At 42.9% G+C, this 20000-nt stretch overlaps 2 protein-coding genes and 4 long non-coding RNA genes across 9 annotated transcripts in view; 2 read left to right on the forward strand and 4 right to left on the reverse strand.

The window, feature by feature from the left end:
- atg16l1 (ATG16 autophagy related 16-like 1 (S. cerevisiae)) overlaps nt 1-3306 on the reverse strand; it is a 30557-nt gene extending 27251 nt beyond the window's left edge. For both annotated transcript variants that reach the window (XM_039776983.1, XM_039776975.1), the window contains exons 1-4: nt 3137-3306; nt 2386-2497; nt 1007-1100; nt 705-810 (exon numbers count right to left, since the gene is read on the reverse strand). In XM_039776983.1, the coding sequence (XP_039632917.1) occupies nt 705-810; nt 1007-1100; nt 2386-2491 (306 nt within the window). In that variant the 5' untranslated portion in view covers nt 2492-2497; nt 3137-3306. The remainder of the gene's footprint in view (nt 1-704; nt 811-1006; nt 1101-2385; nt 2498-3136) is intronic.
- A 429-nt stretch (nt 3307-3735) lies between these two features.
- Nucleotides 3736-20000, reverse strand: part of spint2 (serine peptidase inhibitor, Kunitz type, 2) — a 34502-nt gene continuing 18237 nt past the window's right edge. Inside the window, exons 4-11 of the mRNA XM_039777012.1 lie at nt 16366-16419; nt 15794-15817; nt 14867-15028; nt 14465-14533; nt 12581-12745; nt 12022-12066; nt 7293-7401; nt 3736-5301 (exon numbers count right to left, since the gene is read on the reverse strand). Coding sequence (XP_039632946.1) covers nt 5214-5301; nt 7293-7401; nt 12022-12066; nt 12581-12745; nt 14465-14533; nt 14867-15028; nt 15794-15817; nt 16366-16419 — 716 coding nt within the window. The 3' untranslated portion in view covers nt 3736-5213. The remainder of the gene's footprint in view (nt 5302-7292; nt 7402-12021; nt 12067-12580; nt 12746-14464; nt 14534-14866; nt 15029-15793; nt 15818-16365; nt 16420-20000) is intronic.
- On the reverse strand, nt 9186-10171 carry LOC120544086. Its single transcript, XR_005636446.1, has 3 exons — nt 10144-10171; nt 9669-9696; nt 9186-9246 (listed from the first exon to the last, which is right to left on the reverse strand). It is a non-coding gene; the product is annotated as an uncharacterized LOC120544086 (long non-coding RNA).
- Nucleotides 16763-17653, forward strand: LOC120544125. The gene is made up of 3 exons (XR_005636461.1): nt 16763-16849; nt 17435-17467; nt 17561-17653. It is a non-coding gene; the product is annotated as an uncharacterized LOC120544125 (long non-coding RNA).
- On the forward strand, nt 17737-18515 carry LOC120544096. Of its 2 annotated transcripts, none has more exons than XR_005636454.1 (4): nt 17737-17791; nt 17882-18046; nt 18137-18268; nt 18482-18515. It is a non-coding gene; the product is annotated as an uncharacterized LOC120544096 (long non-coding RNA). The 2 variants fall into 2 exon arrangements; XR_005636450.1 differs by having other exon boundaries at nt 17743-17824.
- On the reverse strand, nt 18044-19642 carry LOC120544051. Of its 2 annotated transcripts, XR_005636433.1 has the most exons (6): nt 19602-19642; nt 19314-19559; nt 19125-19205; nt 18498-18587; nt 18153-18455; nt 18044-18110 (listed from the first exon to the last, which is right to left on the reverse strand). It is a non-coding gene; the product is annotated as an uncharacterized LOC120544051 (long non-coding RNA). The 2 variants fall into 2 exon arrangements; XR_005636432.1 differs by having other exon boundaries at nt 19314-19640.

Genomic DNA, 20000 nt, shown 5'->3' on the forward strand with positions numbered 1-20000 from the left:
TAGAGGGGATACAGCTACGTCGTGGTTAGAGGGGATACAGCTACGTGGTTAGAGGGGATACAGCTACGGCCAGGTCGTGGTTAGAGGGGATCCAGCTACGGTGAGGTCGTGGTTAGAGGGGATACAGCTACGGCCAGGTCGTGGTTAGAGGCGTGGTCGTGGTTAGAGGCGTGTGGTTAAGTGGCGTAGGTGGTTAGAGCGTGGGTGGTGGTTAGAGGGATACAGCTACAGTGTGTTGGGGTTAGAGGGGATACAGCTACGGCCAGGTCGGGGTTAGAGGGGATACAGCTACGGCCAGGTCGTGGTTAGAGGCGTGGTCGTGGTTAGAGGGGATACAGCTACAGTGTGGTCGTGGTTAGAGGGGATACAGCTACAGCGTGGTCGTGGTTAGAGGGGATACAGCTACGCGTGGTTAGAGGGGATACAGCTACGTGGTTAGAGGGGATACAGCTACGCCAGGTCGTGGTTAGAGGGGATACAGCTACGGCCAGGTCGTGGTTAGAGGGGATACAGCTACGGCCAGGTCGTGGTTAGAGGCGTGGTGGTTAGAGGCGTGGTCGTGGTTAGAGGCGTGGTCGTGGTTAGAGGGGATACAGCTACAGTGTGGTCGGGGTTAGAGGGGATACAGCTACGGCCAGGTCGTGGTTAGAGGGGATACAGCTACAGTGTGGTCGTGGTTAGAGGGGATCCAGCTACTGACTGACCTCTCCCCGTTTCTTGTGCAGCTCCGTCAGCTCCTCCTGGTGTCGGATTCTCATCTGAGACATCTCCTGCTGCAGGGCATCACTACGACTGGAGTCTGTCCCCGACCTGGGACACAAGACAGGGACACATGTTAGGAGACATGTTAGGACACATGTTAGGAGACATGTTAGGACACATGTTAGGACACATGTTAGGAGACTTTAGTTTATTAAGGATCACAATGAGCTGACGCCTTGACGACCAGCTAGTCTTCCTGGGGTCCAGAGACATTTTAAGGACACCAGAAAGGTGGAGGACTCACCCGGCCTCGTGTCCCCTCTGGACGTCATACTTGTCTGTCTGGTATCTCTCTGATAGGACAGCCTGCAGGTCTGACTTCTCCAGCAGTCGGTTATCTGACAGAGAGAGAGACACACATCATTAACCTGTCTGTCTCTCTGAGACTTCTACATGTCTGGTATAGTGTACTGGTCTTATATCAGGTCTGGTATAGTGTACTGGTCTTATATAAGGTCTGGTATAGTGTACTGGTCTTATTTCAGGTCTGGTGTAGTGTACAGGTCTTATATCAGGTCTGGTATAGTGTACTGGTCTTATATAAGGTCTGGTATAGTGTACTGGTCTTATATAAGGTCTGGTATAGTGTACTGGTCTTATTTCAGGTCTGGTATAGTGTACTGGTCTTATATAAGGTCTGGTATAGTGTACTGGTCTTATTTCAGGTCTGGTATAGTGTACAGGTCTTATATCAGGTCTGGTATAGTGTACTGGTCTTATTTCAGGTCTGGTATAGTGTACTGGTCTTATTTCAGGTCTGGTATAGACCCTGTGATTGGCTGAGTGTGAGTTACTGTAAACAGACCCTGTGATTGGCTGAGTGTGAGTTACTGTAAACAGACGCTGTGATTGGCTGTGTGTCTGTGAGTTACTGTAAACAGACCCTGTGATTGGCTGTGTGTCTGTGAGTTACTGTAAACAGACCCTGTGATTGGCTGTGTGTCTGTGAGTTACTGTAAACAGACCCTGTGATTGGCTGTGTGTTTGTGAGTTACTGTAAACAGACGCTGTGATTGGCTGTGTGTCTGTGAGTTACTGTAAACAGACCCTGTGATTGGCTGTGTGTCTGTGAGTTACTGTAAACAGACGCTGTGATTGGCTGTGTGTTACTGTAAACAGACGCTGTGATTGGCTGTGTGTTACTGTAAACAGACCCTGTGATTGGCTGTGTGTCTGTGAGTTACTGTAAACAGACCCTGTGATTGGCTGTGTGTCTGTGAGTTACTGTAAACAGACCCTGTGATTGGCTGAGTGTTTGTGAGTTACTGTAAACAGACCCTGTGATTGGCTGAGTGTTTGTGAGTTACTGTAAACAGACCCTGTGATTGGCTGTGTGTCTGTGAGTTACTGTAAACAGACGCTGTGATTGGCTGTGTGTCTGTGAGTTACTGTAAACAGACCCTGTGATTGGCTGAGTGTTTGTGAGTTACTGTAAACAGACCCTGTGATTGGCTGTGTGTCTGTGAGTTACTGTAAACAGACCCTGTGATTGGCTGTGTGTCTGTGAGTTACTGTAAACAGACGCTGTGATTGGCTGTGTGTTACTGTAAACAGACGCTGTGATTGGCTGTGTGTCTGTGAGTTACTGTAAACAGACCCTGTGATTGGCTGAGAGAGACTCACACTGGTGGATGATCTCCTCGAAGGCCTGTCTCTGGACTCGGTCTCTGAGCTTCAGCTGCTCCGAGATGTGTCTCTTCCACGTACACTCCACCCTCCGCTCAGCCATGACCACCTGAGAGACAGACAGGCAGGCAGACAGACAGGTAGGCAGGCAGACGTACACAATATGACACACGCACACACAGAGACACACACACACACCACACAGAGATACACAAACACACAGAGACACACACACACACAAAGAGACGCGCGCGCGCGCGCGCGCACACACACACACACACACACACACACACACACACTTTAGTATTGTTACTGCAGTACATCCGGGTTATAATGTACTTGTCTTGTTAAAGATGTAGCTTTATTGTTCACTGTATGAAGTGTCAATAAAGTTTTTTCAAGGTGAAACATTATTATCATCACGAGTTTAGCAGCTGTTACCTTCTCGGTTAGCATGTTTTGCTAACAGGGAACCACAACACAAACAGGATGGCTAACGTGCTAACAGGCGCTAACGTGCTAACAGGCGCTAACGTGCTAACGGTCAGTTCTGATTAAAGGTGCGTGTGTCCCGGGGACTGCCCATGTGTGTCCCGGGGACAGTGTGCGTGGTTCCCGGGGACCGTGCGGACATTATGGGCTGTTTCAGGGACACAAACACCCGTGACTCGGCATGTTAGCATGCTAACCTAGCCGCTAGCTAAAGATCTCCGCAGCGCTTTAAAAGGGATGAAACCGGTAAACTTACAGCATCTAACTGGGTCCCGGACTGTGGCTCGTCTCCTCTACCGGTGCCCCGGTGGCCTCGGTCGGTGATTCTCACGGTGTTCGGTGTTTAAAGGTCCCGTTTCTCTTCTTTAACGACATCATCTACCGCACGGCTCCAGCTCGCAGTCCTACTTCCTGGAAGGTCGCACGACGATGACGTAGCGTTTATATGGGATTTCGCAACAGTATTTTCAGCCCACATTCCTGCGCTTTATGAATGAATTTCAGCCGTATAGCCCAGTCTGTCTGTCTGTATGACTCTTATAGCCCCGTCTGTCTGTCTGTCTGTCTATATGTTTTTTACATTTTAATATGAAGCTTTGTACAATAAATAAGATGTCAGCACGTTTATCTCCCAACATTAAAATCTGAGTTTTTTCAGTGACAGACAGACTGATAAAGACAGACAGACAGACAGAGATACAGATGGACAGACAGACAGACAGAGAGAGACAGAAAGGCAGACAGACAGAGACAGGCAGAGACAGACAAAGACAGGTAGACAGACGGAGAGAGAGAAACAGACAGAGACAGAGAGACAGGTAGACAGACAGATGATAAAGATAACATTAAAACAAGTAAAAGGTGTTAAAGTTTATTGATAGTTTCAAATACATCAACCCCATCATTACATCGTCTTAAATCATTAATCACAGAACAGAGAGCTGTAAAACTGATCACATCAATGACGATCAATAAAACACAATCTAACTTTAGATTTAAACTCTGCATCAGAATCTGAAAAACAACAACAACAACAACAACAACAAGCGACAGCTGTTGGATCCCTTTAATCCTAAAATCAAAGATGGGAGTGTTTCCTAAGGTTAGAATGATACGATATGGATTATTAAAATCCCGAGTTGGATCCTTAAAGAGTGTCTGATTTACTACTAAATAAAAGCTGCTGCATGTTTGTCACTGTGTGTGTGTGTGTGTGTGTGTGTGTGTCTCCCCTTTAATAAATCAATAAATCAGTAATGGATCACATATCAGAAAGAGGCAGTAGTTTTCAGCCTGCAGGGGGAGCCAACGAGTCATGTTGCATTCTGGGAAACGAAGGCTCCATGTCTTGGCTGCTTCAAAGCTCTGACGTCGGTTTGCCCTCCCTGATTTTAATATTCTGCTCTCTGGCAGCGTAAAACTGATTAAAAACACATTGAACTGTCCCACCCAGAAGATATAAAAAGACAAGTGACCTTTTAAACATTAACACAACGTTATAAACAGACTTTATATTAACTCCACACTAAAAGTAATCACAAGTTTTAACTTAAGAAATGATTTCTAATGACAGTTTAAACTAACTTGATTCTTAATTTCTGTTCCCTAACTCATAAACAGAGCCCAACAGAATCTGCCCATGTTCTTACAGTTTTCAGCGCTGATCCAGAATGTAAAGCGGCAGAATTTAGCGTGACTATTTCACCGTTTTCTGTGGAGATGTTTTAACATTCTGAGTTTAGATTTAGTCAGTGTGCCGATGTGACGCAGTAGCAGCCTGCATCGGCACACTGACTATTAGTCATACTTAATATTCTGGTTCTTCATGTTCGGCCACATTTTTTGTCACACTACTAGTCGCGCAGCTTTGCCAACACACACGCAAAAAATACATCAAAACATGCGGAGTGATCAGGAATGTTGTGCTATGACTTTGCTAGCGGTTCTCAGGAAAATCGCAAAAACGGTGCTACATTTCCCCATAAACTTTAATAGGAAATCTGCAGTACTTAGCGTACTGTTTTTCTGTTTGGATGTTTTGACATTCAGAGTTTTATTTTTAAGTTTCAAATCTGAGGAAAGTTCTGTGTGGGCAGATTCTGTGTGACCCTGAAAACAGACGTAATAAATGACTTCAAATGACAGTTTAAAGTGATTTAATGGATCCTTTGTGTTCCCTAACTTATCATTGAATCACCGTAGGCAGCGAGTGAGGACAGAGGACACATACAACTCTTCTGTCTGCAGAGAGAATCCAGAGTATAGCGGGTTAAAGATGTGGACCCCCGGGGTGAACCCCTAATCCTAACCCCACAGGGTGGACCCCCCTCATTTTAGGCATTGTCCAGTTTGGGGCTGCCCGGGGCGCTCAGAGACTCCAGAGAAGAATGATCATCTTCAGGAAGCAGCTCCTCCTTATCACTGCAGAGAGACACAAATACCATCGTTACATCAGTGGTGGAATCAACGGTGTAGTTTGGTTTCAACATTTGGGGACCACTAAGGCCTATATAAAAGAGACTTCAGATACAGTATTAGGGGACCACTAAGGTCTATATAAAAGAGACTTCAGATACAGTATTAGGGGACCACTAAGGTCTATATAAAAGAGACTTCAGATACAGTATTAGGGGACCACTAAGGTCTATATAAAAGAGACTTCAGATACAGTATTAGGGGACCACTAAGGCCTATATAAAAGAGACTTCAGATACAGTATTAGGGGACCACTAAGGTCTATATAAAAGAGACTTCAGATACAGTATTAGGGGACCACTAAGGTCTATATAAAAGAGACTTCAGATACAGTATTAGGGGACCACTAAGGTCTATATAAAAGAGACTTCAGATACAGTATTAGGGGACCACTAAGGTCTATATAAAAGAGACTTCAGATACAGTATTAGGGGACCACTAAGGCCTATATAAAAGAGACTTCAGATACAGTATTAGGGGACCACTAAGGTCTATATAAAAGAGACTTCAGATACAGTATTAGGGGACCACTAAGGTCTATATAAAAGAGACTTCAGATACAGTATTAGGGGACCACTAAGGTCTATATAAAAGAGACTTCAGATACAGTATTAGGGGACCACTAAGGTCTATATAAAAGAGACTTCAGATACAGTATTAGGGGACCACTAAGGTCTATATAAAAGAGACTTCAGATACAGTATTAGGGGACCACTAAGGTCTATATAAAGGAGACCTCAGATACAGTATTAGGGGACCACTAAGGTCTATATAAAAGAGACTTCAGATACAGTATTAGGGGACCACTAAGGCCTATATAAAAGGAGACTTCAGATACAGTATTAGGGGACCACTAAGGTCTATATAAAAGAGACTTCAGATACAGTATTAGGGGACCACTAAGGTCTATATAAAAGAGACTTCAGATACAGTATTAGGGGACCACTAAGGCCTATATAAAAGAGACTTCAGATACAGTATTAGGGGACCACTAAGGTCTATATAAAAGAGACTTCAGATACAGTATTAGGGGACCACTAAGGCCTATATAAAAGAGACTTCAGATACAGTATTAGGGGACCACTAAGGTCTATATAAAAGAGACTTCAGATACAGTATCAGGGGACCACTAAGGCCTATATAAAAGAGACTTCAGATACAGTATTAGGGGACCACTAAGGCCTATATAAAAGAGACTTCAGATACAGTATTAGGGGACCACTAAGGTCTATATAAAAGAGACTTCAGATACAGTATTAGGGGACCACTAAGGTCTATATAAAAGAGACTTCAGATACAGTATTAGGGGACCACTAAGGTCTATATAAAAGAGACTTCAGATACAGTATTAGGGGACCACTAAGGTCTATATAAAAGAGACTTCAGATACAGTATTAGGGGACCACTAAGGTCTATATAAAAAGAGACTTCAGATACAGTATTAAGGGACCACTAAGGTCTATATAAAAGAGACTTCAGATACAGTATTAGGGGACCACTAAGGCCTATATAAAAGAGACTTCAGATACAGTATTAGGGGACCACTAAGGCCTATATAAAAGAGACTTCAGATACAGTATTAGGGGACCACTAAGGTCTATATAAAAGAGACTTCAGATACAGTATTAGGGGACCACTAAGGTCTATATAAAAGAGACTTCAGATACAGTATTAGGGGCCACTAAGGTCTATATAAAAGAGACTTCAGATACAGTATTAGGGGACCACTAAGGTCTATATAAAAGAGACTTCAGATACAGTATTAGGGGACCACTAAGGTCTATATAAAAGAGACTTCAGATACAGTATTAGGGGACCACTAAGGTCTATATAAAAGAGACTTCAGATACAGTATTAGGGGACCACTAAGGTCTATATAAAAGCATCCAAAGAGCACCATGTCATGGGACCTTTAATAAGAGACAGGTGAGTGTTACCTGGCAGGGGACGTGCTGCGGGACAGACGGTGGCGTCTCAGCGTGAGGACGCCGAGCGCCGCCAGCAGCAGAGCAGAGACGGCTGCCAGAGTGACGAACATGAAGACAGCTGAGAGAGAGAAGAAGAAGAAGAAGATCATGTTAGAGTCATCGACATTTACACAGCTGTCATCAAACACTGTGGGGCAACACTAAACACTGGGGTAACACTAAACACTGGGGCAACACTAAACACTGGGGTAACACTAAACACTGGGGCAACACTAAACACTGGGGCAACACTAAACACTGGGGTAACACTAAACACTGGGGCAACACTAAACACTGGGGTAACACTAAACACTGGGGTAACACTAAACACTGTGGGGCAACACTAAACACTGTGGGGCAACACTAAACACTGGGGGGCACTAAACACTGGGGTAACACTAAACACTGGGGTAACACTAAACACTGTGGGGCAACACTAAACACTGTGGGGCAACACTAAACACTGGGGCAACACTAAACACTGGGGCAACACTAAACACTGTGGGGCAACACTAAACACTGGGGTAACACTAAACACTGGGGCAACACTAAACACTGGGGCACACTAAACACTGGGGTAACACTAAACACTGGGGCAACACTAAACACTGGGGCAACACTAAACACTGGGGTAACACTAAACACTGGGGTAACACTAAACACTGGGGCAACACTAAACACTGGGGCAACACTAAACACTGGCGCACTAAACACTGGGGCAACACTAAACACTGTGGGCAACACTAAACACTGTGGGCAAACACACTTAAACACTGGGGCAACACTAAACACTGGGGAACACTAAACACTGGGGTAACACTAAACACTGGGGCAACACTAAACACTGGGGTAACACTAAACGGGAACCTGGGGCAACACTAAACACTGGGGCAACACTAAACACTGGGGCAACACTAAACACTGAACACTGGGGCAACACTAAACACTGGGGCAACACTAAACACTGGGGCAACACTAAACACAGGGGAACACTAAACACAGGGTAACACTAAACACTGGGGCAACACTAAACACTGGGGTAACACTAAACACTGGGGTAACACTAAACACTGTGGGGTAACACTAAACACTGTGGGGTAACACTAAACACTGTGGGGCAACACTAAACACTGTGGGGCAACACTAAACACTGTGGGGCAACACTAAACACTGGGGTAACACTAAACACTGTGGGGCAACACTAAACACTGGGGTAACACTAAACACTGGGGCAACACTAAACACTGTGGGGCAACACTAAACACTGGGGTAACACTAAACACTGGGGCAACACTAAACACTGGGGCAACACTAAACACTGGGGTAACACTAAACACTGGGGTAACACTAAACACTGTGGGGCAACACTAAACACTGGGGCACCTAAACACTGTGGGGCAACACTAAACACTGGGGCAACACTAAACACTAGGGCAACACTAAACACTGTGGGCACTACCTGTGGGAACACTAAACACTGGGGCAACCTCACTGGGAACACTAAACACTGGGGCAACACTAAACACTGGGGCAACACTAAACACTGGGCAACACTAAACACTGGGCAACACTAAACACTGGGCAACACTAAACACTGGGGTAACACTAAACACGGGAACACTAAACACTGTGGGGTAACACTAAACACTGGGGCAACACTAAACACTGGGGCAACACTAAAACACCTGGGGCAACACTAAACACTGGGGTAACACTAAACACTGGGTAACACTAAACACTGGAACAACACTAAACACTGGGGTACCAACACTGGGGTAACACTAAACACTGTGGGGCAACACTAAACACTGGGGCAACACTAAACACTGGGGCAACACTAAACACTTGGGGGACCTCGACCCACGCAACACTAACACTGGGGCAACACTAAACACTGGGGCAACACTAAACACTGTGGGGCAACCTCACTGGACTCACTGGGGCCCGGGACACTAACACTGTGGCAACACACACGCAACTGGCAACACTAACAGGCAACAACCTGGCAACACTAAACACTGGGGCAACACACACACTCCATTAACACACTCACCAACTGGCAACACAAACACTGCACACTAACACTGGGGCAACACTAAACACTGGGGTAACACTAAACACTGGGGTAACACTAAACCTGTGGGTAACATAAACACTGGAACACACAGGGCAACACAACGAACACTAAAACACTAAGGCAACACTAAACACTGGGGCAACACTAACACTGGGGCAACACAAACACTGGGGCAACACTAAACACTGTGGCAACACTAAACACTGGAACCAACACTAAACACTGGGGCAACACTAAACCTGGGGCAACACTAAACACTGTGGGGCAACACTAAACACTGTGGGGCAACACTAAACACTGGGGCAACACTAAACAGGGCAACACTAAACACTGGGGTAACACTAAACACTGGGGTAACACTAAACACTGGGGCAACACTAAACACTGGGCAACACTAACACTGGGGCAACACTAAACACTGGGGCAACACTAAACACTGGGGTAACACTAAACACTGGGGCAACACTAAACACTGGGGCAACACTAAACACTGGGGCAACACTAAACACTGGGCAACACTAAACCTGGAGAACATAAAACGACACACAAACACTGGGCAACACTAAACACTGGGGCAACACTAAACACTGAGGCAACACTACCTGGGCACACTCTCACACTAACACTGTGGGGAACATAACACTGGGCAACACTAAACACTGGGCAACACTAACACTGAGGCACACTAAACACTGGGGCAACACTAAACACTGGGGCAACACTAAACACTGGGCAACACTAAACCTGGGGTAACACTAAACACTGGGGCAACACTAAACGGACGCCTCGGAACTAAACCGGGGTAACACAACACTGGGCAACACTAAACCACTGGGGCAACACTAACACTGGGGTAACACAAACACTGGAAGACTAAACACTGGGTAACACTAAACACTGGGCAACACTAACACTGGCAACTAAACCTGGGGTAACACTAACACCAACACTAAATGGGTATATGACACACTGGGGTAACACTAACACTGGCAACACAAACATGGGGTAACACTAAACACTGGGGGCAACACAACACTGGCAACACAAACACTGGGGTAACACTAAACACTGGGGCAACACAACACTGGGGTAACACAAACACTGGGGCAACACTAAACACTGGGGCAACACTAAACACTGGGTAACACAAACACTGGGGCAACACTAAACACTGGGGCAACACTACCTGTAACACTAAACACTGGGGCAACACTAAACACTGGGGCAACACTAAACACTGGGGTAACACTAAACACTGGGGCAACACTAAACACTGGGGCAACACTAAACACTGGGGTAACACTAAACACTGGGGCAACACTAAACACTGGGGTAACACTAAACACTGGGGCAACACTAAACACTGGGGCAACACTAAACACTGGGGTAACACTAAACACTGGGGCAACACTAAACACTGGGGCAACACTAAACACTGGGGCAACACATCAACATCTGTCATCGAACACATCATACCCAGGTATCATTCTACTAGGGATGCACCGAATATTCGGCCACTGAATATTTCCGGTTTTCGGCCTAAATACTTTTATCACCGAAACAATACGGCCGAAAATGTTGTGATGACGCCAACTGAAACCGCGACCTGCACGTGTGTCAGTACCCGTTCCACCTGTAAAGCGTCTCCTAGGCAACGAGGTTGAGACGGACCACGGAGTGAAAACAATGAAAAGTGCTCTTAGAGTCTGTCAGCACACGTTTAGTGAGATCTATTCGGATCCTCTGCACTTCATCGCAACTGTACTTGATCCGCGTTATCAAGACCATTACTTGGATGAGGAAATAAAGCAGCGCGCACGAGAAATGATCCAGGCCGCGATGGATGCAGAGAACCAGCGTGGAGACGGAGCGCGCGCGGAGCGGCGCCCAGCGCAGGAGGAGATCAGAGCGCAGAAACAAAGACTGGTCTCTCTGCACCAGATGAGGGGCATGCACCCTCGCTGTCTGATATGTTCAGGGAAATCCTGCAAGAAAGGGCCTCAAAAAAAAAAAAAAATATATATATATATATATATAATAATAATAATAATAATAATAATAACAATAATAAAAATACCAACAACAACAACAGGTAAGCTATTCTGTTCTTAGGCTACTGTATACTGTATGTGACTATCAGATTGTAGCCATATTTCTGATAGATATTTTTTTAATTAAACTTTAATATTAATTTATACAACTGCAATGCCTTGATTTTAGTAAAGTTAGTACACAGTCATAGCCATAAATGCAATGGTACTAATAATTGGCTTAATTTCTTTCGGTGTTTCAGTTTCGGTTTTCGGTCTTGGTTTCCTCTTTTTTCGGTTTCGGCCAAGAATTTTCATTTCGGTGCATCACTAATTCTACAGTAGAGATCCTGAGAAACTCACCTGTAGTCAGGTGGTACTATCTGAGAGGAGAAACTCACCTGTAGTCAGGTGGTACTATCTGAGAGGAGAAGAAACTCACCTGTAGTCAGGTGGTACTATCTGAGAGGAGAAACTCACCTGTAGTCAGGTGGTACTATCTGAGAGGAGAAACTCACCTGTAGTCAGGTGGTACTATCTGAGGAGAAACTCACCTGTAGTCAGGTGGTACTATCTGAGAGGAGAAACTCACCTGTAGTCAGGTGTTTGCGAGGGTTTCCATGAGCATCAAAGGAAGCTGGAGAGAGAACAAGGTAGAAAACACATGTGTTAGCAGTGTGTTAGCAGTGTGTTAGCAGTGTGGTAGCAGTGTGTTAGCAGTGTGTTAGCAGTGTGTTAGCAGTGTGGTAGCAGTGTGGTAGCAGTGTGGTAGCAGTGTGGTAGCAGTGTGGTAGCAGTGTGGTAGCAGTGTGGTAGCAGTGTGTAGCAGTGTGTTAGCAGTGTGGTAGCAGTGTGGTAGCAGTGTGGTAGCAGTGTGGTAGCAGTGTGGTAGCAGTGTGTTAGCAGTGTGGTAGCAGTGTGGTAGCAGTGTGGTAGCAGTGTGTTAGCAGTGTGGTAGCAGTGTGGTAGCAGTGTGTTAGCAGTGTGGTAGCAGTGTGGTAGCAGTGTGGTAGCAGTGTGGTGCCAGTGTGTCAGCAGTGTGGTAGCAGTGTGGTAGCAGTGTGTTAGCAGTGTGTTAGCAGTGTGTTAGCAGTGTGTTAGCAGTGTGTTAGCAGCTGTAGGTTAGCACTGTGTTAGCAGTGTTTCTTTACCGTTGCTGCAGCGGCTCAGGCACTCCTCCGCGCTGCTGTAGCGGTTGTTGTTGCCGTGACAACCTCCATACATGAACATCTGGCAGGAGGAGGTGCTGCTGTCGTAGTAGAACATGGGGAATGCAGCACGGCAGGGCCCGGGGTCAGAGGTCACCATGCAGCTATCTACACACACACACAACACTTAGTGCTGGTCCAGTTCTGGGTCAGAGGTCACCATGCAGCCACACACACACGATCATCCATTCATCCAACCGGCTCACTTCACTCAATGCTTTAAATCTAACTTTCAACACACACACACACACAATGCTTTAAATCTAACTTTCAACACACACACACACACACACACAATGCTTTAAATCTAACTTTCAACACACACACACACAATGCTTTAAATCTAACTTTCAACACACACACACACACACAATGCTTTAAATCTAACTTTCAACACACACACACACACACACACACACACACACAATGCTTTAAATCTAACTTTCAACACACACACACACACACACACACACAATGCTTTAAATCTAACTTTCAACACACACACACACACACAATGCTTTAAATCTAACTTTCCACACACACACACACACACACACACACACACACACACACACACACACTTAAATCTAACTTTCAATATTAGGTTGGTGGGGGGGGACACACGTCACACGACACATCTGCATGGATTATTTTTTTGTGACAAAAACATCAAAAGTGACAAATGTCAGAAAAAGCAACAAAGACTTTGAAAAAAAATCTTTAAAAAAAACTGCCAAAAAAACCTCGAAACAAAAGTTGAAAAGGAAGAAAAACTTTAGAGAAACCCAGTTGTGATTATTACCTTATTGTATATTATATTGCTATCTTATTGTATATTATCTTATTGTATATTATATTATTATCTTATTGTATATTATATTATTATCTTATTGTATATTATAGTATTGTATATTATATTGTTATCTTATTGTATATTATATTATTATCTTATTGTATATTATAGTATTGTATATTATATTGTTATCTTATTGTATATTATATTGTTATCTTATTGTATATTATAGTATTGTATATTATATTATTATCTTATTGTATATTATAGTATTGTATATTATATTGTTATCTTATTGTATATTATATTGTTATCTTATTGTACATTATCTTATTGTATATTATATTATTATCTTATTGTATATTACATAAATAAGGCCCATGCTGATGCTAAGCTACTACTTAGAATGAAGTTGATTATTCACCATTTAGATTAGATAGTGTTACAGCAGCTAATCTAAGCCTCACATACAGACCATACAAGAAATAATAGATAGCATAGAATACAACAACTACTATTCCAAACAACGATAACAATACACAAACACATGTACAACCTACTCCACTGGTATTCTCTCTAGGCTGTTCCAGTTTGTACTTGTTGTCCAGCTGGTTTTAAATACATTAGCTTTGTTGATTTGGTGAACTCTGTAATTAAGGAACTTCTAATGGGCTGTATGTCCACCAAACTGTAAGAGACAAGACTGTCTCTGGATGTGATTCTTAATGTTCATCGTGGCTCTCAGGGAACCTGAGCCTGACCCCCCAGGGATAAGGGTAAGGGTTAGGGGGGTTAGGGTATAACCCTATAATAAGATAAAGCTTCAGAATAAACCTCTTTATTTATTCATGTCTTTTCTTTCCTCTGAAACCAGAAGCATTTGTATGCATTTCTTGTGTGTGTGTTCCTGATATGAACAAACATATATTATGACTACTACTGGTTTTATTTACTCTCCACCATCAGGACAAACACTCCTCAACTGTTGAGGTTTCTACCACATAGATACTAGCCATTTCTTTAGGATTTCATACCTCTGTATTCTGCAGAAACTTCATCATCATCATCATCAGCGTCTTTCTTGGAGGAGGGAAGCACTTGGACTGCAAGAAGAGACACGACTTTAATAAACAGGGACTTTGGATTCTTCCAACCTGGACTCTGTCTCCATGTTTGTGTGTCTGAGTGTCTGATGGATCAACAATCTATGAAACTGGTCCAGTATTAAACCAGAACCAAGCTGTAATGTAACCCTACAGGACTAATGTTCAGCAGCAGTTAGAGTCACTAAAAGATTATTTACATGGAGTCTGGTGGAGATATGCTTGCTAAGTCCTGATTATATACATATGGAAATATTTCAGTGTGTGTGTGTGTGTGTGTGTGTGTGTGTGTGTGTGTGTGTGTGTGTGTGTGTGTGGTTGTGTGTGTGTGACCTGTGCAGGCAGCGATGCACTCCTTCTCGGTGAAGTAGTTGTTCTTATTTCCTTGGCAGCCTCCGTACAGGAAGGTCTGACAGCTTCCTGTCTTGCTGTTGTAGTACCAGTGCTGAAACGCCGCTCTGCAGTTACCGCCATCAGGCTCCGCCCCGCAGCGCTCTGATTGGACAACAACTCAGGTCATTTGATGGCATTAGGACCATGGTCTGTGTCCGTGTTATTGTCAGACTGAAGCGTGTTTAATTCTCCTGAGGATGGAGGTCTAAGTTAGTCTAGTCTAGTTGTGCGTCTGACGGCTCTAATTGACTTTCTCTAATCCTCTGGTATGGTGACGGTTAGTTTCAGCCTTCAGGGTTATGTTTAGGGTTCAGAAACAGAAGATAAAACATGATGTAGAAGCTTCATATCTGATAAAATAAATGCATTGATGACCGACAGTGAGACTGTTCATTTAAAGTAGAAAAGATTAGATGGGAAGTATCTTCTTTCAGGACATTGTGTGCTTGCATTCACATTGTTAGTTTGATAAATGAAATAAAGTTATGAAAATGAATCTGCTCATGTGATTGTGGCCCAGTTCATAATCATCTCTCATAAGCTTTATGCTGAGTCATGATTTAAACCAGAGCTGCTGGGATAAAGGGATGCATATTAGGGCTGTAACGATACATCAAACCCACAATTTGGGTCCTATCACGATGTTTCGTGGCTGTGTGGATAAGGCACCAAAACGACTAATAGTAAGAGTCATTTAAAGATGTGGTAGCACTGGATCTGGACGGGAAGGATAACCCTGGGAGCGATTCTGCCTTCTCACTCCGCAACACACAGGTTTGTGGGTCTGAGTGTCGCGTATCATTACAGCCCTAATGCTCATGAACCAGAATTAAAAAGGTAGAGATGGAGAGGAAAGTTGAAACATACCAGCGAAGTCATCAGCGGCCTTTTCTGTGGAGAGAAGAACAAGTTCAGCTTTCTTTGTTTGGATCTGAAGGTCAGAGCTGCCTAAAATACATGGTCATGTTTTTATAGAAAACTACCTAACTTTCTAAATAACACTGCTCTTTAATCTGCATATATCTACCGTATTACAGACTGCTTACAGTCATTTATCAATGGCAATATCAGCTAGAGACATGAAGTCTGTCAACAGTAGTCTCCAGCTGACTCAACAACCTCCAGTTCTCATCTGACCTAACTCTCTGTTTCTAATCTCTGTCTCTGGGTCTGTCCTGCCCAGCAGTCAACATACAGCATCTGAATATCATAACCTGTCAGAGAAATGCTTTTATTGTGAAGGGTCGACACAGAGGAGACAGCGTTATAGGAGACAGCGTTATGGCAGCTTCTCTTTTATTGTTCAGTTTTTATTCAAACTGCTAAAACACTCCCGAAGAACGCAAACACGTTTCCTGGGTGAAAGTTTTAAAATTATATTATGACACATTAAGATTTGACAGTATTAATAAAGTTATATTGAAGTGAAGGTGTGTTACCTGTCTTCTGAGCCTCTGGATCTGCTTCAGACTCAACACCTTCATCAGACACTTCTGGACAGACAGACAGGCAGACAGACAGGGAGGGAGGCAGAAAGACATTCATCAGTTACTGTAGTTAACGGTAGTTATTATCAGGGCCAAACAGAATTTAAACTGATTAAATAAAGAGTAAAGGTAGGTATGTAAAAGGTCACATGGTGATTTATTAGGATGTGAGTCTGAAACATGAATATATTGGAGAGTAAATAAATTACATTAAAAAAATCACCGGTGCAACCCAGAGGTCTTCCTAATTTATAGTTTATTTGTATTTTTTAAGTTGCATTACGTTTCGATATCAGGTTACATCTTCATCAGATGTAAAATAAAGAAACTTATAAATTAAGAAGACCTTAGTCCTGTTACACATGTGTGTTTACTACAGGTTAGTCCTGTTACACATGTGTGTTTACTACAGGTTAGTCATGTGTGTTTACTACAGGTTAGTCATGTGTGTTTACTACAGGTTAGTCCTGTTACACATGTGTGTTTACTACAGGTTAGTCCTGTTACACATGGGTGTTTACTACAGGTTAGTCCTGTTACACATGGGTGTTTACTACAGGTTAGTCCTGTTACACATGGGTGTTTACTACAGGTTAGTCCTGTTACACATGGGTGTTTACTACAGGTTAGTCCTGTTACACATGGGTGTTTACTACAGGTTAGTCCTGTTACACATGGGTGTTTACTACAGGTTAGTCCTGTTACACATGGGTGTTTACTACAGGTTAGTCCTGTTACACATGGGTGTTTACTACAGGTTAGTCCTGTTACACATGGGTGTTTACTACAGGTTAGTCCTGTTACACATGGGTGTTTACTACAGGTTAGTCCTGTTACACATGGGTGTTTACTACAGGTTAGTCCTGTTACACATGGGTGTTTACTACAGGTTAGTCCTGTTACACATGGGTGTTTACTACAGGTTAGTCCTGTTACACATGGGTGTTTACTACAGGTTAGACCTGTTACACATGTGTGTTTACTACAGGTTAGTCCTGTTACACATGGGTGTTTACTACAGGTTAGTCCTGTTACACATGTGTGTTTACTACAGGTTAGTCCTGTTACACATGGGTGTTTACTACAGGTTAGTCCTGTTACACATGTGTGTTTACTACAGGTTAGTCCGTACATTGTTTTACTACAGGTTAGACCTGTTACACATGTGTGTTTACTACAGGTTAGACCTGTTACACATGTGTGTTTACTACAGGTTAGACCTGTTACACATGTGTGTTTACTACAGGTTAGACCTGTTACACATGTGTGTTTACTACAGGTTAGACCTGTTACACATGTGTGTTTACTACAGGTTAGTCCTGTTACACATGTGTGTTTACTACAGGTTAGACCTGTTACACATGTGTGTTTACTACAGGTTAGACCTGTTACACATGGGTGTTTACTACAGGTTAGTCATGTGTGTTTACTACAGGTTAGTCATGTTACACATGTGTGTTTACTACAGGTTAGACCTGTTACACATGTGTGTTTACTACAGGTTAGACCTGTTACACATGTGTGTTTACTACAGGTTAGACCTGTTACACATGTGTGTTTACTACAGGTTAGACCTGTTACACATGTGTGTTTACTACAGGTTAGACCTGTTACACATGTGTGTTTACTACAGGTTAGTCATGTGTGTTTACTACAGGTTAGTCCTGTTACACATGTGTGTTTACTACAGGTTAGTCCTGTTACACATGTGTGTTTACTACAGGTTAGACCTGTTACACATGTGTGTTTACTACAGGTTAGTCCTGTTACACATGTGTGTTTACTACAGGTTAGTCCTGTTACACATGTGTGTTTACTACAGGTTAGTCCTGTTACACATGTGTGTTTACTACAGGTTAGTCATGTGTGTTTACTACAGGTTAGTCCTGTTACACATGTGTGTTTACTACAGGTTAGTCATGTGTGTTTACTACAGGTTAGTCCTGTTACACATGTGTGTTTACTACAGGTTAGTCCTGTTACACATGTGTGTTTACTACAGGTTAGTCCTGTTACACATGTGTGTTTACTACAGGTTAGTCCTGTTACACATGTGTGTTTACTACAGGTTAGACCTGTTACACATGTGTGTTTACTACAGGTTAGACCTGTTACACATGTGTGTTTACTACAGGTTAGTCCTGTTACACATGTGTGTTTACTACAGGTTAGTCCTGTTACACATGTGTGTTTACTACAGGTTAGACCTGTTACACATGTGTGTTTACTACAGGTTAGACCTGTTACACATGTGTGTTTACTACAGGTTAGTCCTGTTACACATGTGTGTTTACTACAGGTTAGACCTGTTACACATGTGTGTTTACTACAGGTTAGACCTGTTACACATGTGTGTTTACTACAGGTTAGACCTGTTACACATGTGTGTTTACTACAGGTTAGCTGTTACACATGTGTGTTTACTACAGGTTAGACCTGTTACACATGTGTGTGTTTACTACAGGTTAGACCTGTTAGTCCTGTTACACATGTGTGTTTACTACAGGTTAGTTATATTGCATGTTTACTAAGTTAGTCCTGTTACACATGTGTGTTTACTACAGGTTAGACCTGTTACAATATGTGTTTACTACAGGTTAGACCTGTTACACATGTGTGTTTACTACAGGTTAGACCTGTTACACATGTGTGTTTTACTACAGGTTAGACCTGTTACACATGTGTTTTACTACAGGTTGATCCTGTTACACATGTGTGTTTACTACAGGTTAGTCATGTGTGTTTACTACAGGTTAGTCCTGTTACACATGTGTGTTTACTACAGGTTAGTCCTGTTACACATGTGTGTTTACTACAGGTTAGACCTGTTACACATGTGTGTTTACTACAGGTTAGACCTGTTACACATGTGTGTTTACTACAGGTTAGACCTGTTACACATGTGTGTTTACTACAGGTTAGTCCTGTTACACATGTGTGTTTACTACAGGTTAGTCCTGTTACACATGTGTGTTTACTACAGGTTAGACCTGTTACACATGTGTGTTTACTACAGGTTAGTCCTGTTACACATGTGTGTTTACTACAGGTTAGTCCTGTTACACATGTGTGTTTACTACAGGTTAGTCATGTGTGTTTACTACAGGTTAGTCCTGTTACACATGTGTGTTTACTACAGGTTAGTCCTGTTACACATGTGTGTTTACTACAGGTTAGACCTGTTACACATGTGTGTTTACTACAGGTTAGTCATGTGTGTTTACTACAGGTTAGTCATGTGTGTTTACTACAGGTTAGTCATGTGTGTTTACTACAGGTTAGTCATGTGTGTTTACTACAGGTTAGTCATGTGTGTTTACTACAGGTTAGTCATGTGTGTTTACTACAGGTTAGACCTGTTACACATGGGTGTTTACTACAGGTTAGTCCTGTTACTAGGGCTTTAGCGATACACTAATCTCACGATACCATACACGATATTCAGCTCACGATATACATACATACATACATACATACATACATACATACATACCACGATATATATATATATATATATATATATATTTATACCATACACGATATTCAGCTCACGATATATATATATATATATATATATATATATATAT

This window comes from Perca fluviatilis, chromosome 2, assembly GCF_010015445.1.
Source record: "Perca fluviatilis chromosome 2, GENO_Pfluv_1.0, whole genome shotgun sequence".
NCBI lineage: Eukaryota > Metazoa > Chordata > Actinopteri > Perciformes > Percidae > Perca > Perca fluviatilis.